Genomic DNA, 14,280 nt, shown 5'->3' with positions numbered 1-14,280 from the left:
CAAGGAATTCTATATAAAACTAGAGACACTAAAACTTACAGAGGAGAAAGTGGGGAAGTGCCTTAAAGATATGGGCACAGGGCAAAAATTCCTGAACAGAATAGCAATGGCTTGTGCTGTAAGATCAAGAATTGACAAATGGGACCTCATAAAAAAAAGCAAAGCTTCTGTAAGGCAAATAACACTTTCAATAAGACAAAACGGCAACCAACAGATTGGAAAGGATCTACACCAATCCTAAATCTCATAGGGGACTAATATCCAATATGTACAAAGAACTCAAGTAGCTAGACTCCAGAAAGCCAAATGACCCTATTTAAAAATTGGGTACAGTGCTAAACAAAGAATTCTCAACTGAGGACTACTGAATGGCTGAGAAGCACCTAAAAACGTTCAGCATCCATAATCATCAGGGAAATGCAAATCAAAATGACCCTGAAATTCCACCTTACACCAGTCAGAATGACTAAGATCAAAAATTGAGGGGACAGCAAATGCTGTCGAGAATGTGGAGAAAGAGGAACACTCCTCCATTGCTCGTGGGATTGCAAGCTGGTACAACCACTCTAGAAATCAGTTTGGCAGTTCCTCAGAAAATTGGACATCGTTCTACTGGAAGATCCAGCAATACCACTCCTGGTCATATACCCAGAAGATGCTCCAACATGTAATAAGGACACACACTCCACTATGTTCATAGCAGCCTTATTTATAATAGCCAGAAGCTGGAAAGAACCCAAATGTCCCTCCACAGAGGAATGGATACAAAAATGTGGTACATTTACACAATGGAGTACTACTCAGCTATTGAAAACAATGAATTCCTGAAATTCTTAGACAAATGGGTGGATCTGGAGGATATCATCCTAAGTCAAGTAACCCAATCACAAAAGAACACAGTTGATATGCACTCACTGATAAGTGGATATTAGCCCAGAAGCTCAGAATATGCAATATACAATTTGCAAAACACATGAAACTCAAGAAGAAGGAAGACCAAAGTGTGAATGCTTCTATCCTTCTTAGAAGGGGGAACAAAATACCCTTGGAAGGAGTTACAGAGACAAAGTTTGGAGCAGAGACTGAAGGCACGACCATCCAGAGACTGCTTCACCTAGGGAGCCATCCCATAAACAACCACCAAACCCAGACACTATTGCAGATGCCAACAAGAGCTTGCTGACAGAAGCCTGATATAGCTGTCTCCTGAGGCTTTCCCAGTGCTTGACTAATACAGAAGTGGAAGCTCACAGTCTTCCATTAGACAGAGCACAGGGTTCCCAATGAAGGAGCTAGAGAAACTACTGAAGGAGCTTAGTAATAGTAGATGTGAAGAATCTGTAACTCAAGTGTAAAAAGTCTAAAAAAGTCTAATGGTTTCAACTTAACAATGGGCAAAGGATTTGATACACTTTTTTTTTCTTCTTCCAAAGAAGATAATGAAAATGAATGGTGAGATAATCAAAAGATGGTCAGCATCATAAATCATCATAGAAATACGGGTCAGGATGTGCTGAGGTTCCACTACATATCCACTGCAATAGTGTGAGTGATCACTCAAATACCAGTAGGGACTCAGAAGGCAAAAGATAGCCCACTGTGCAGGAAATTGACCAACCCCTCAGAAGTTAAGCATAGACTATTGTAAACAAGAATTTTCACCTTTAAGTATATTCTTATGAGAATAGAAGGCAAATAAATGTTCACAATAGCTCAAATGGGAGCAACCCAAAATGTCAGCCCCATTGAATATATAAGGAGAGTGTGTACTGTGTGAAGTGCTGACATACACTACATGTGGATGGACCTAGAAATACACTCTGAACAGAGACAGAAAGTAGGGGTTACATTTATGTGGTTCCATTTAAATACAGTGTTGAATAGGAAACTTCAAAGAGAAAAGTTTGTTAGTCCCCATAGAGAAGCAGAACAAGCACTAACTGATAATGGGTGAATGTTTGCACTCAGTTTTTAGATGGTGTTCAAAGTTAATGGTAAGCATGTCTATCAAATCTTTGGTCAAAACAAATTGACTGTTAAATAAAACAGACTAATTTTATCATCAAGAAAACTTGATTCTATCTCTTTCTCTCTTTCTCCCTTTCTCCCTTTCTTTCTTTCTTTCTTTCTCTCTCTCTCTCTCTCTCTCTCTCTCTCTCTCTCTCTCTCTCTCTTTCTTTCTTTCTTTTTTTCTTTCTCTCTAGACCTCCTTTCTCTCATGCTCTTCACCATTTTGGTCCCTGTAGTTCCTTCAAGCAGGAACAATTCTGGGTCAGAGCTTTTGACTGTGGGATGACAACCCCATCCATCCACTTGATGCTCTGTCCCTCCACTGGAGGTGGAATCTACAAGTTCCCCTTTCCCACTATAGAGCACTTCATCCAAGGTCCCTCCCTTTGAGTCCTAAGAGTCTCTCACCTCCCAGGTCTCTAGTACATGCTAGAGCTCCCCCACCCCACCTCCAGAGGTTGCCTGTTTCCATTCTTTCTGCTGGCCCTGAGAGCTTCTTCAGTCCTGTTCACCCCCAGTACTTGATCATGTCCCCACCCTTCCCCTCCCTGTCCTGTCTCCCATCCAGGTCCCTCTCCCTCCTTCCCCCCATGATTGCTTTCTTTTCCCTCCCAAATGGGATTGAGGAATCCTCACTTGGACCTTTGACTTGTTAACTTTGAGTTCTGTGGATTATGTCCTGGGTATTCAGTACTTTTTTGGCTAATATCCACTTATTAATGAGTACATACCATGCATGTCCTTTTGGATATGAGTTACCTCACAAAAGATGATACTTTCTAGTTCCATCCAGTTGCCTGCAAAAACTCATGATGTCCTCATTCTTAATAGCTGAGTAGTATTGCATTATATAAATGATCCACATTTTCTGTATCCATTCTTCTGTTGTGGGACATCTGGGTTGTTTCTATCTTCTGGATATCACAAATAAGGCAAGAAATAATCAAACTCAAGGCCAAAATCAATCATGTAAAAACAAAGAAAAGCACAAAGAATCAACAAAACCAAAAACTGGGGTTTTTTTGTTTTTGTTTTTTGTTTTTGTTTTTGTTTTTGAGAAAATCAACAAGATAGATAAACCGGTAGCCAAATCATCTAAAGGGCCTAGAAACAGTATCCAAATCAACAAAGTCAGAAATGAAAAGGGAGACATAGCAACAGAAACTAAGAGCATTCAAAAAAAATCATCATATCCTACTACAAAAGCCTATAGTCAACCAAACTGGAAAATCTAAATGAACCACATTTTCTATATCCATTCTTCCAATGTGAGACATCTGTGTTGTTTCCAGCTTCTGAACATCACAAATAAGGTCGTTATTAACATAGTGGAACACATTCCCGGAATTGAATGAAAATGATGATTTTCTAAACAGATACCACATACCAAAGTTAAATCAAGAGCAGGTAAATAGGCCCCTATATCCTTTGGAAATAGAAGAAGTTATTTAAAAAAACCTCCCAAGCCAAAAAAAAAAAAAAAAAAATCTACCAGAATTCTACCAGACCTTCAAAGAAGAGGTAATACCAATATTCCTCAAACTATTCCATAAAATATAAACAGAAGGAACACTACCTAATTCATTCTGTTAAGCCACAATTACTCTGATACCTAAACCACACAAGGACCCAATTAAACAAGAGAACTTCATACCAATTTCACTTAAGAATATCGTGTAAAAATACTCAATAAAATTTTGCAAACTGAATCCAAGAACATATCAAAACCACCATTCAGCACAATCAAGGAGGCTTCTTTCCCAGGGACACTGGGTTGGTTCAGTATACAAGAATCCATTAACCTAATCCACTCTATAAACAAACTCAAAGAAAAAGATGAGGTGATCATCTCACTAGATGCTGAGAAAGCATTTGACAAAATTCAACACCCCTTCATGGTGAAAGTATTGGCAAGATCAGGTATCCGTTTCTTTATGTAGTAAAGCTTCTTAGATCTGCTTCCTGTATGAAGTGGGATATAAAATTGTGAACTACTGTGGTGAATGGTTTTTCATGTTTTCAGCATGAGTAAGAAGCAGGCTCAGGACTGGACAGACTGCTAGATAATTGACATTTTTCTCTGTTATGTCTGAGGTCAGTCTTTAAAGTGCAGCACCCACCCCATCTCTGGGCTTTGCTAGTTCTCTGCTCTGCTCATGGGAATGATATCTATTAATTAGGCAGCTAGACCAGGAGCCCTTCCTTTCTGCTGTCTCCTCTTCACATATTTATGTGTAACCTACAGTAATATGCATATAATAGATTACTTTCACTATGTTTCAGCCTTCAACATGTGCTCAACAAAGATGCACAGCCAAATGCTCACAAACTTTACACCTCCCCCTCCCCTCCCCCTCTCCTTCTCTCTCCTTCCTTTTGTCCTTGTCTGTCTACAAACTGTGAACCAACAATTTCATCGAGTTAGTGTTTGAAGATTATAGTTCTCCCCACTCCCCTGCATATGTGTGTTTGTGTCTATGTGTGCAATGTAGAGAGAGCATGTGTGTGCTCAAAGGATAGAGGTCGTCTTCTATCTCTTTGAAATAGTTCATCACTAATCCTGGAGTTCATGTATTGGCTAGACTGTCTTGCCAGTAAACCTAGGGGAGTTCCTTTCTCTACCTCCCCCATGCTGAGATTATAAATGCTTTGCCACCTCACCCAGCTTTTATGTGAATGCTGTAGAGCCAAACTCAGGCCCTCCTGATTACACAGCAGGCCCTTTCCCTGGGTCCTCTTCTGATGGTCTGTGCTGTGCCAGAACAGCATCAAATCTGTCCCTCTGCAGTGTTAGGAAGGTTAGTGCTCCATGTTATAACAGGATCCTCCTGTGAATTCTTACTGCATTCCCACAAGTGCTCATCACTACCTGGTTATCCAGGCTAGATGAGAAATTGTGATTAATTCAAAACACAGACAAACACAGTTGTAGCAAAGTTTTTCTAACATGGTTGAATGTAAATTCAGAGCAACTGAGAATTCATATCACAACCCAGAAATAAAGGATCCATTCATTCAGCATTCTTTTGTGGAAGATGCTATGTAGATACTACAAGTAATTTGTTGAGAAAATATTGAAATATGCCAATGCAGTTCAGCTTTGACAGAATAGAAAAATATTGACTATTCAGGCTTCTTAATATATATGGCTTTAAAAATTACACTTCATCAATATTTTACAGATGTCAGAAAATGTAATAGCTTCTTCTTTGGCTGTTTTGTGGTTGTCAGTAAGGAGGACATGACTGTCATAAGTACATCGAATGTAGTGGTGAATATCGGAGGATCCTATGAATTGGTATTTCATAACCACATTTTTTTCAAAACTTGTGGTATTTCAAAACTTCAAGTTTTTCTCTTGTCTTACATGTTGGGGTGTTTGTGATGTGTTGTGTGGTGCACACCTGTGTGTAGGCATGATACTTGCTTGTAGAAGAGGTAGACATGCAGTGTTTTCTCTACTGCTCTCTATCTGATGGCCTTTCATTGAACCTCAGGTCACATTCTCAGCTAGGATGGCCTGCCAGTGGGCATGTGCAAGCCACCGGTCCCCCTCTCACTGCTGGTTCACAGGAGCACACAGGTAGTTCTGATCATCAAGACTTTTCATGACAGCTGACTTCAGAGAGAGTCCCAAGGATGTCCAAAGCTGCCATTAACACAAGAGCCACATGCATCTTTTCTTTATTCTGTGGAGCACAGGAAGCCACAGAGCAGGACACTGAGAAAGTGGGGAAAGTGGCTGTGTCAAAGCAGTGCTGCAAAGGAGTGCTGGCATTCCTGGGAAGAACTTCTCAGAGAAAGAGCAAGGTAGCCAAAGACTGAGGGCTGTCAGCATCACAAGATCTCTAAAACAGGTCACTCTGAGGAAAGAAGGTAGAAAGCTATCTACTGAGCATGCTAGCTCCACATGAAAGCACACTCAGGAGGCTGATAATTCTGTGGGTAGTCTATGGTCCAAGACACACACTGGAAACAGCAGTAGCTGCCTGTTAAGATCAGAAGCTGGGAAGCAGGAATGCAGGAAATAGCATTTGACTGTCCATTACATTTGAAAGGCTTGAATTTTCAATAAGTTGCCTAGTAATGTGCCCTACTGTTTCATTTATTTAAAACTTTGTTTCATTTTAGTTACACGAATTTAGAATCTAATCACTTGGGAGCTTTAGAAGTACCTCAGGCCTATCATCTGCCTTGCTAAATGTGCGACAATTATAATTACGATATATCCCCTACCTTATAATCTAGCTTTACATAAGCTTTATGTATAAATTTTGAAATAGTAAAATTATTTTGTTGTAAAATAACTGGTTACCTCCCCAAGAAAGAAACTATCAGGAATGGTAATTCCCACGACATTTATCTTTCCAGGTTGTTGTGCCATGCTATGAAGGACCACATAGTCCGTGTTGCAAATGAAGCTGAGTTTATTTTGAACAGACAGAGAGCAGAGGATGTACATAAGCATGCAGAGTTTGAGGTAAGTTTGTATCGTCAAGCATCACTCATTTGTTGCCTAACATAAAACATACAAAGAAGAAAATACCACTGAAGGCATTTCAGGCCCTGCTTTAAAGGATTTTCCCAGTGTCAGACTGATTCATTTATGCCTTGTCACTCTGTCATATTCTTCACCATGGGGGAAGGGTGGGATGACACTATTTTCAGTTACTGTAAAGACAAAACCAGGATGCTATTGTTTTTAAGCTGTTAGTGTTTTACATAACATCTTGGTGAATGTGGATGCTTTGTGTGGTTTTATGGACTCAAAGTATTCAATGGATCTCCTAATTTCACTATTTAAAAAGAGCCGTTATTCAGAATTTCAGGTCACTTAATTTATAAAACAGCATATTTCAGAAATACATACATGCTGTAATATTTGACTTGCACAAGCTCCTAGTGGTCTGAGAAGTAATAACTACAACATTTCATTTTCCTGGTGCATCATGACAATACGTGCAGCTAGAGCAGAGAGTCTGCCATTGGAGCTTCAGTGGGTATTTCTCTCAGCAGAGTAGCCCTATGAATCATGCACAGTGATGGACTAAGTGTGGTGAGCTCTGAGTTCTACAGCTGAGCAACATGGAATAGAAAAATAGCAATTGTTGCTTTCATACGCACAGACACCACTTCATTGGCCAAGTGGACAGCAGGTGCTTGATGTGTGGCATGTTAGATACTGTTTTTAAACACTGCTTAAAGTATCAGTAAGAGTTGTTGATATAGTCTGATGGATGGATAGATAGATAAAGATGGATGGATGGATGGATGGATGGATGGATGGATGGATGGATGGATGGGCGGACAGACAGAGTGACAAATGGTTTACCAAAGTTAAGTTTCATATAATATGAACAATAATAATATTAGATATTTATCAAGGTATTGTGCAGTACTTTTGATTGCTAGAAAAAATCGAATTCTCTCTTTTTTGAAAATATATTTGTATATAAAATATCAGAACTCAAAAAAAATCTTTATTCACATGTCAACTAAATAAGATTTTAGAATTTTAACTGAATTCTCAGCAGGATCAATTTTGAGACAATCATATTTCTACTAAAAAAAAAAAAAAGAGGATGTTTTGAGGGGATATAGCAGACCAGTGTTTGTCTTATGAAACATTCCATATATATTTTTAGGCATGCAGATATTAGCTTTAACCTTTAGCGTATATTTAAACCAAAGGGCATTACGATAAGTTCAGTGTTTCTTTCTCCCCTGTTCATTACTGTCCATATAGGGAATATTTAGGCACTGTTTTATAATTGCTCTCCTGACCATAATGAATGTTAAACACTCCTGACATTCTGTTTGTGCATTCTGTGTGCATCTCTGGCTTCCCTAGAAGAGAAGGAAGATTTTCTCAGACTCACCTCTTGCTCTTTCCTGAGGTAGCAGTGAGTTTAGACCATGAGGGTGTGCAGCAAGGGTGCTGAAAGCTTCTGAAGGTAGAGAATATGAAGCCTGGATGTTTCTAGGACTCAGTATCCACTGTGTATACAGCCAGTAGAAGGAATTTTGAGATAATAATCACTTTTACTTAATAGATACCCACTGGCTTTTAAACTGAAATGCTTATATTTTATATTAGAATGATGTTATTAAACTCATTGTGGGTTGGGGATTTAGCTCAGTGGTAGAACGCTTGCCTAACAAACGCAAGGACCTGGATTCGGTCCTCAGCTCTGAAAAAAAAAAAAGACAAAATAAACTCATTGGTATGTATATATCTGTGTATATATGTACATGGGTGTGCATCTATGAATGTGTATGTGTGTACTAAATATATCAGTTTTCAACTTAAAAAATTGCAGAAGTTATGATGTTTGACTAGACTGGACAGTTCTCTGTAACCCCCATGGAAGCCTGCAATTAGGGCGGAGACATATTTAATTTGAGTGGGTACTTCTGCATTAAAGAATTTTTTTCTTAGTTAATACTGTAATTGTTAAGGGAGAAAAATGAAAATTTAATTTTACCCTTCAATAAGCTAATGAAATATTAACCTCATTATTACAGCGGATCTTTGTACTAATTGGTGGTTCCCTGTACAAAATGATAAATTGGAAAATGAATTAATCCTTCTTAGATTATTATGGGTTTTTTTCTCCAGAAGACTTGCAGAGAGTGTCAGCAGACAGGGCTGTTTCTGATTTCTCCTGTGCAGCATGGCTCTGCCCAGTGATGACAATGGAGCTGGATAGATGTGTTGTCTTAGATGTTTGAGGTGTACCAGGGAAGTCACAGACTGAGCCAGTCCACACAGTCCCTCAGAGATGTTCATAACAGGGTCTGTTGATCATCTCTGATGCTCATGTCGGGAAACAGGACTAAGATATGACAGCTGTTAGCTGTGGGGTCGGGAAGATGAAGACTAAGGCAATGATTCTTGTGAGACCTTTTGTAGCAGTAAATATTAGAGTTGGAGTTGACATTGTGAAAGCCTTGTCTTAGCTTCTCATTGTACAGATAGGAAGGTGAGTGCAGAAAGAAAACAGAGTCCACTTAGAATGTCAAATAAAATACCAGCGTGCTAAATTTCTAAGTAATTTTTTCTTTTTGACTACATTGTCTTTCAGGAAGCAAAAAATCATTTGGCAGAGACAAAGTTTGCTTTCAAAGTAATTATTGAAATTATGTATGTTTATTTCAAGCTAGGCGTGCTAAGTTGTTTTTTTTTTAAGTGGGCTTACATTTTTAGTGAACTATTTCTGCTTAATGATTAATTTTGCTACTGAGATCAGATTTAGAGAAGATAAGCAAAGTATAAAAGTAATTAATTACGTTAATACTTTTCAAAAATTTTACATGCACTTTTCAAAAGTGTGCATTTTTTTTTTCAATTTGAACACGGATTCGGCCTTCCTTAGAACCAAGTTTTCGGTTTGTCAGATGAGGATTTTTAATCTAGTTGTTCTTGCCCTGTCCCTTACGGGTGGGAATCATTGTCTCATTCTACCCGGTAAGTGTATTCTTACTGGTTTCCTCCCTCGTAGTCGCAGTGTGCACAGTATGCTGCTGACAGGAGAGAGGAGGAGAAGATGTGTGACCACCTCATCAGTGCTGCCAAGCACCGGGACCACGTGACAGCCAACCAGCTGAAACAGAAGATCCTCAACATCCTCACCAACAAGCATGGCGCCTGGGGGGCCGTGTCACACAGGTGAGTGGGGACGACGACGGGGTAGGGAAAGGGGGGCTAGCTCGTGGATACAAGTCACAGTGACCACATAGCTACTATGTAAACACCACTCAAAATATTAAAATGTGCTTTTACTTACTAGTTTTATTCTTCACTTCATTAATTTTTATGAAAACTTACTGTTTTAAACTTTTCTCTGATGCTGCCAGTTTATATTTTGAGTAATATGTAGTAATATATCATTTACTAATACAGAAGCGTTAGGTGTAAGATGAGCCTTTAAAGGACAGTTTAAAGGACAGCCTTAAGTTTATGCAAATATTACTTTTATTTTATATGGTAATAAATAGAATCACTTAACAAAGAGTAACATGCTACTTTAGAGTTAAGTAGAGACGTGTTTGGCTGCTTTGGAATTGTTTCTTTCACTCTCCATTCAAATTTAGGGATTTTTCATCTCAAATTATATGTTGCCTTAGCACAATCTAAACAAAATTAGTCTTTTATAACAAATAAATTCTCTGTTTTCTGAAGTGTATGGACATATAAGATGTTTTGGTTTGGTTGGGTTTTCTGTGTACACAATGATCTAAAAAATAATTAATGAAAAGGTTCCTGTGTTTAGATTGCTGGTGTCACTTTTCATATACCTCTCTTTCCTTGTGCCCATCCCATGTTTTTATTAAATTTCCAGCAGTATGGCAATCTGTGGACTGTAGATAGGATGCTACTATGAAACATTCTGAGATAAGGGATTCTGTTGGAGGAGGCTTAGCAGTCTGTCCTGACCTTACAGAGATGAGAAAACAGTAGTGCTTTTGTATTTAAGGTAATACTGTAGGGTAACATCTTTAAAAATGAACGCCAAGTACTTGACATTGAGATCCACCACTCTGGTGTTGCCCCTAAGGATGCTCCACTCTCAGTTGGCTCACACTTGGCTGCATATCCTATCACCTTTCAAGAGGAGAACATGCAGCTGCTACTGTGTCGTCGATCTGCACAACATCATGCCACATAGGACATGACGCCATATCAGAACTGTGCAGTGTTCCTCCCTCGGACAAATCAGTCTCAGTTACATGTCTCATCACCTGTTCCACATGCCAAGCAATTCCTTCTCGAGTGCCAAGAACACATGCCTATTCGCCCCAGATAAGGCACCAACAGCACGCTAAAGGAACAGTTGTGCCAAATCTAGCTTAGTGGCTGGCTGTGAGTTAATTGGGGGTGTTAGCAGGAGCCTAGGTGAGGTCTTTTTAGCTGAGGCCAGTGACTCCTGCAAGCTGTGTTCTTGCAGCTCCCTATACAGCTTGAAACAGTGCAGATCTGAGGCTTTCTCCTCCCAGTAACTGTCACTATACATAGGACTGTTGAGAAGGACCTGTGAGCCCCCTATACTTCAGGAGCTTCCTGTCCGTGGTATGTTTTGTCTACTTCCTGAGTTCCAAGGGCCTCCCTCCAGAAGGGAACATACCAATTCAGAAGAAACTTCATCCAACAAACGCCAAAAACTATTGTGCCTGAATGAGACTGGTCATCAAAGTTTTCATTAAACAGTTGTGTGCAAACCCAGTGGCACTTAACCTATATTCCAGTGGGAATCACGAATTCATCATAATGTAGGAAAATATTATAAAGAAAACCTTGCTTTTGAATGCTACCCTGTGTTGTTACAGATGTAGCTTTTGTGGTCAATGAGATGGCTCAGTGAGAAAAGCTCCCACTTGCATTTGACCCCTGGAGCCCATGTGGTGCAAAGAAACAACTAACACACAACTTACTGTCCACTGACCTCTAAATGCTTGTTACCACATGTGCACATGCACAGGCATACACTTGCACACCCCACACACAAACAAATATGAACAAATGAATGTTTTACAAAGATTCAACTTTTCATATAAATGTCAGCTTTAACATTTTGTACATTGGATATAAATATTGTACATACTGTAAATCAGAGACACTTTATAAATGCAAGAAAAATTGTTCTTACATTTCCCATTTTAATTCATCAAGAAATATAATTAATTGCACATTGAAAGGTTTGTATCATCACTGGTGAAAAGCACATTTGCCAGTGGAGTGGCTATGTTTTATTAAAGTTCATTTTTCTGGATTGCTTAGCACAACTCCGTGCTTCCTTCTTTACTTTGGTTCCCCTGGTGTCTGTCTGACCTCTTGTCATAATGTGTAACTTCTTTTTTTTTTTTTTTTGATATTTACATATAATTTTATTTAACCATCACAAAAGTTACCAATGTATTCATTACTGTCTTATTTTTCTTTTTTTTAATTTCTTTTTTTTAATTAGGTATTTATTTCATTTACATTTCCAATGCTATCCCAAAAGTCCCCCACACGCTCCCCCATGCACCCACTCCCACTTCTTGGCCCTGGCGTTCCCCTGTACTGAGGCAGCTAGAGTTTGCGTGACCAATGGGCCTCTCTTTCCACTGATGGCCGACTAGGCCATTTTCTGATATATATGCAGCTAGAGACACGAGCTCTGGGGGGGTACTGGTTAGTTCATATTGTTGTTCCACCTATAGTGTTGCAGATCCTTTTAGCTCCTTGGTTACTTTCTCTAGCTCCTCCATTGGGGGCCCTGTGATCCATCCAATAACTGACAGTGAGCATCCACTTCTGTGTTTGCTAGGCCCCGGCATAGTCTCACAAGAGATAGCTATATCTGGGTCCTTTCAGCAAAATTTTGCTAGTGTATGCAATGGTGTCAGCGTTTGGAAGCTGATTATGGGATGGATCCCTGGATATGGCAGTCTCTAGATGGTCCATCCTTTCATCTCAGCTCCAAACTGTGTCTCTGTAACTCCTTCGATGGGTGTTTGTGTAACTTCTTAGTTCATAACTTAGCCCTAGTGCAGCCATACTGCCTGCACTGTGAGCAGGCTAACGTTGTTTTGTGTGTCTCCTCTTCTAGTCTCTTCAGACTCAAGTGTCTCACCAGACCACCATCCTCTAATCATTTTTATCAAATTAACACTCTTTTCCTTTACCAGTCTCTGAATTTGTTACCTTTGAGCTTCATGACCCTTACACCATATAATTTCTTTTACCTGGATTGTGGATTTTACTTTTAACTCTGTACCCAAGGCATAGTACTCTACATAGAACAGATGCTCAATGTATGCTCTTTACATTTATTCATTTACATATTTTAATCAAAATAGAATTATAGAACTTCCTTCCAGAGGCCCTTGGTCTTGCAAAGATTATATGCCCCAGTACAGGGGAATGCCAGGGCCAGGAAGCGGGAGTGGGTGGGTTGGGGAGCAGGGCAAGGGGCGGGTATAGGGGACTTTCAGGATAGCATTTGAAATGTAAATGAAGGAAATATCTAATAAAAAATTGTAAAAGCAAAGAAAAGAAAAAAGAAGAGAAAAGAAATGGAGGCACTTTTGGCTCCAGCTGCATGTGTAGCAGAGGATGGCTTAATTCATCATCAATGGAAGGAGAGACCTTTGGTCCTCTCCCAGGTTCTATGCCCCAGTATAGGGGAATGCCATGACCAGGAAGAGGGAGTGGATGGGTTGGGGGGGGAGGGATAGGGGATTTTCAAAAGGGGAAACTAGGAAAGGGGCTAACATTTGAAATGTAAAGAAAATATCTAATAAAAAAAAAAACCTTCCTTCCTTTCCTCCCTCAAGCCCCTCCCCTAGTGCCCCCTCCAACTCCCTCTATGTCCCTCTCAAATTGATAGCCTCTTATTCTTTGATTAAATAAATATGGATGAATATAAAAATGCAATCTACTGAGTCCATTTTAGTTGTGTATATCTGGCTTCAGGAATGACCATATTGCATTGGATAACAGGGGGCTCAAGTCTGCGAGAGGTGAATATTCACTCTCTCTCTCCTGTTCTCTCTCTCCTGTTCTCTCTCTCCTGTTCTCTCTCTCTCTCTCCTGTTCTCTCTCTCCTGTTCTCTCTCTCCTGTTCTCTCTCTCTTCTGTTCTCTCTCTCTCCTGTTCTCTCTCTCCTGTTCTCTCTCTCCCTCCCTCTCCCTCTCTCTCTCTCTCTCTCTCTCTCTCTCTCTCTCTCTCTCTCTCTCTCCCTCTCTCTCTCTCTCTTCTCTCCCTCCCCCACCCCCCTCAGCAGTTATTAGTTGCCTGCAATTCTTTCTACAGGGACTCGGTGAGATTTCCCCTCTCGCCATTAGCATATACTGATACTGCCATCTTTTCTGTCTTGTTTCTACAGCCATTTCTACTTTCTTGTATCCCACCTCATAGAGGTTTTCTGTCCCCTCATACATGATGTCCTTTCAGCCATAGACACAGGAGCTGTGGTGTATCCATTTCATCTGGAATCTCCACAGTTCACTGATCTCTGCATTGAGTCCAAATGTGGTTTTCTGTGATAGGTCTCCTTTTAATGTAAGAGGAGCATCTTTAAAAAGGAATGAGTCTATCCCAACCTCTAGTCCTTAATGCAGTTGTTAGAAAGTAAACATTCACAGAGCTCTAAAGCAGTGCTGTCAAGGAATATAGCCGGCAGACCCTGGAGTCTGTGGTTTTTGGAGTCATTAAGGATTTGCATGATATGTTGACTCTTTTAAGACTTTCATACTCTTACTTTTGGGTATGGATAGTTTCAATTT

At 39.8% G+C, this 14,280-nt stretch overlaps 1 protein-coding gene across 11 annotated transcripts in view; it reads left to right on the top strand.

Moving 5' to 3' along the window:
• Nbea (neurobeachin) overlaps positions 1–14,280 on the top strand; it is a 558,554-nt gene that overhangs the window by 320,299 nt on the left and 223,975 nt on the right. For 10 of the 11 annotated variants that reach the window (XM_006501527.4, XM_017319586.2, XM_006501520.4 and 7 more), the window contains 2 exons: positions 6,382–6,490; positions 9,513–9,679. In XM_006501527.4, the coding sequence (XP_006501590.1) occupies positions 6,382–6,490; positions 9,513–9,679 (276 nt within the window). Of the gene's footprint in view, positions 1–6,381; positions 6,491–9,512; positions 9,680–14,280 lie in introns of those variants that run through there. The other variant, XR_001783693.2, reaches the window with a different exon arrangement.

Source organism: Mus musculus, chromosome 3 (assembly GCF_000001635.26).
Source record: "Mus musculus strain C57BL/6J chromosome 3, GRCm38.p6 C57BL/6J".
Lineage (NCBI taxonomy): Eukaryota > Metazoa > Chordata > Mammalia > Rodentia > Muridae > Mus > Mus musculus.
The sequence above is the reverse complement of the archived record's forward strand: the minus strand, read 5'-3'. Positions and strand labels throughout refer to the sequence as shown.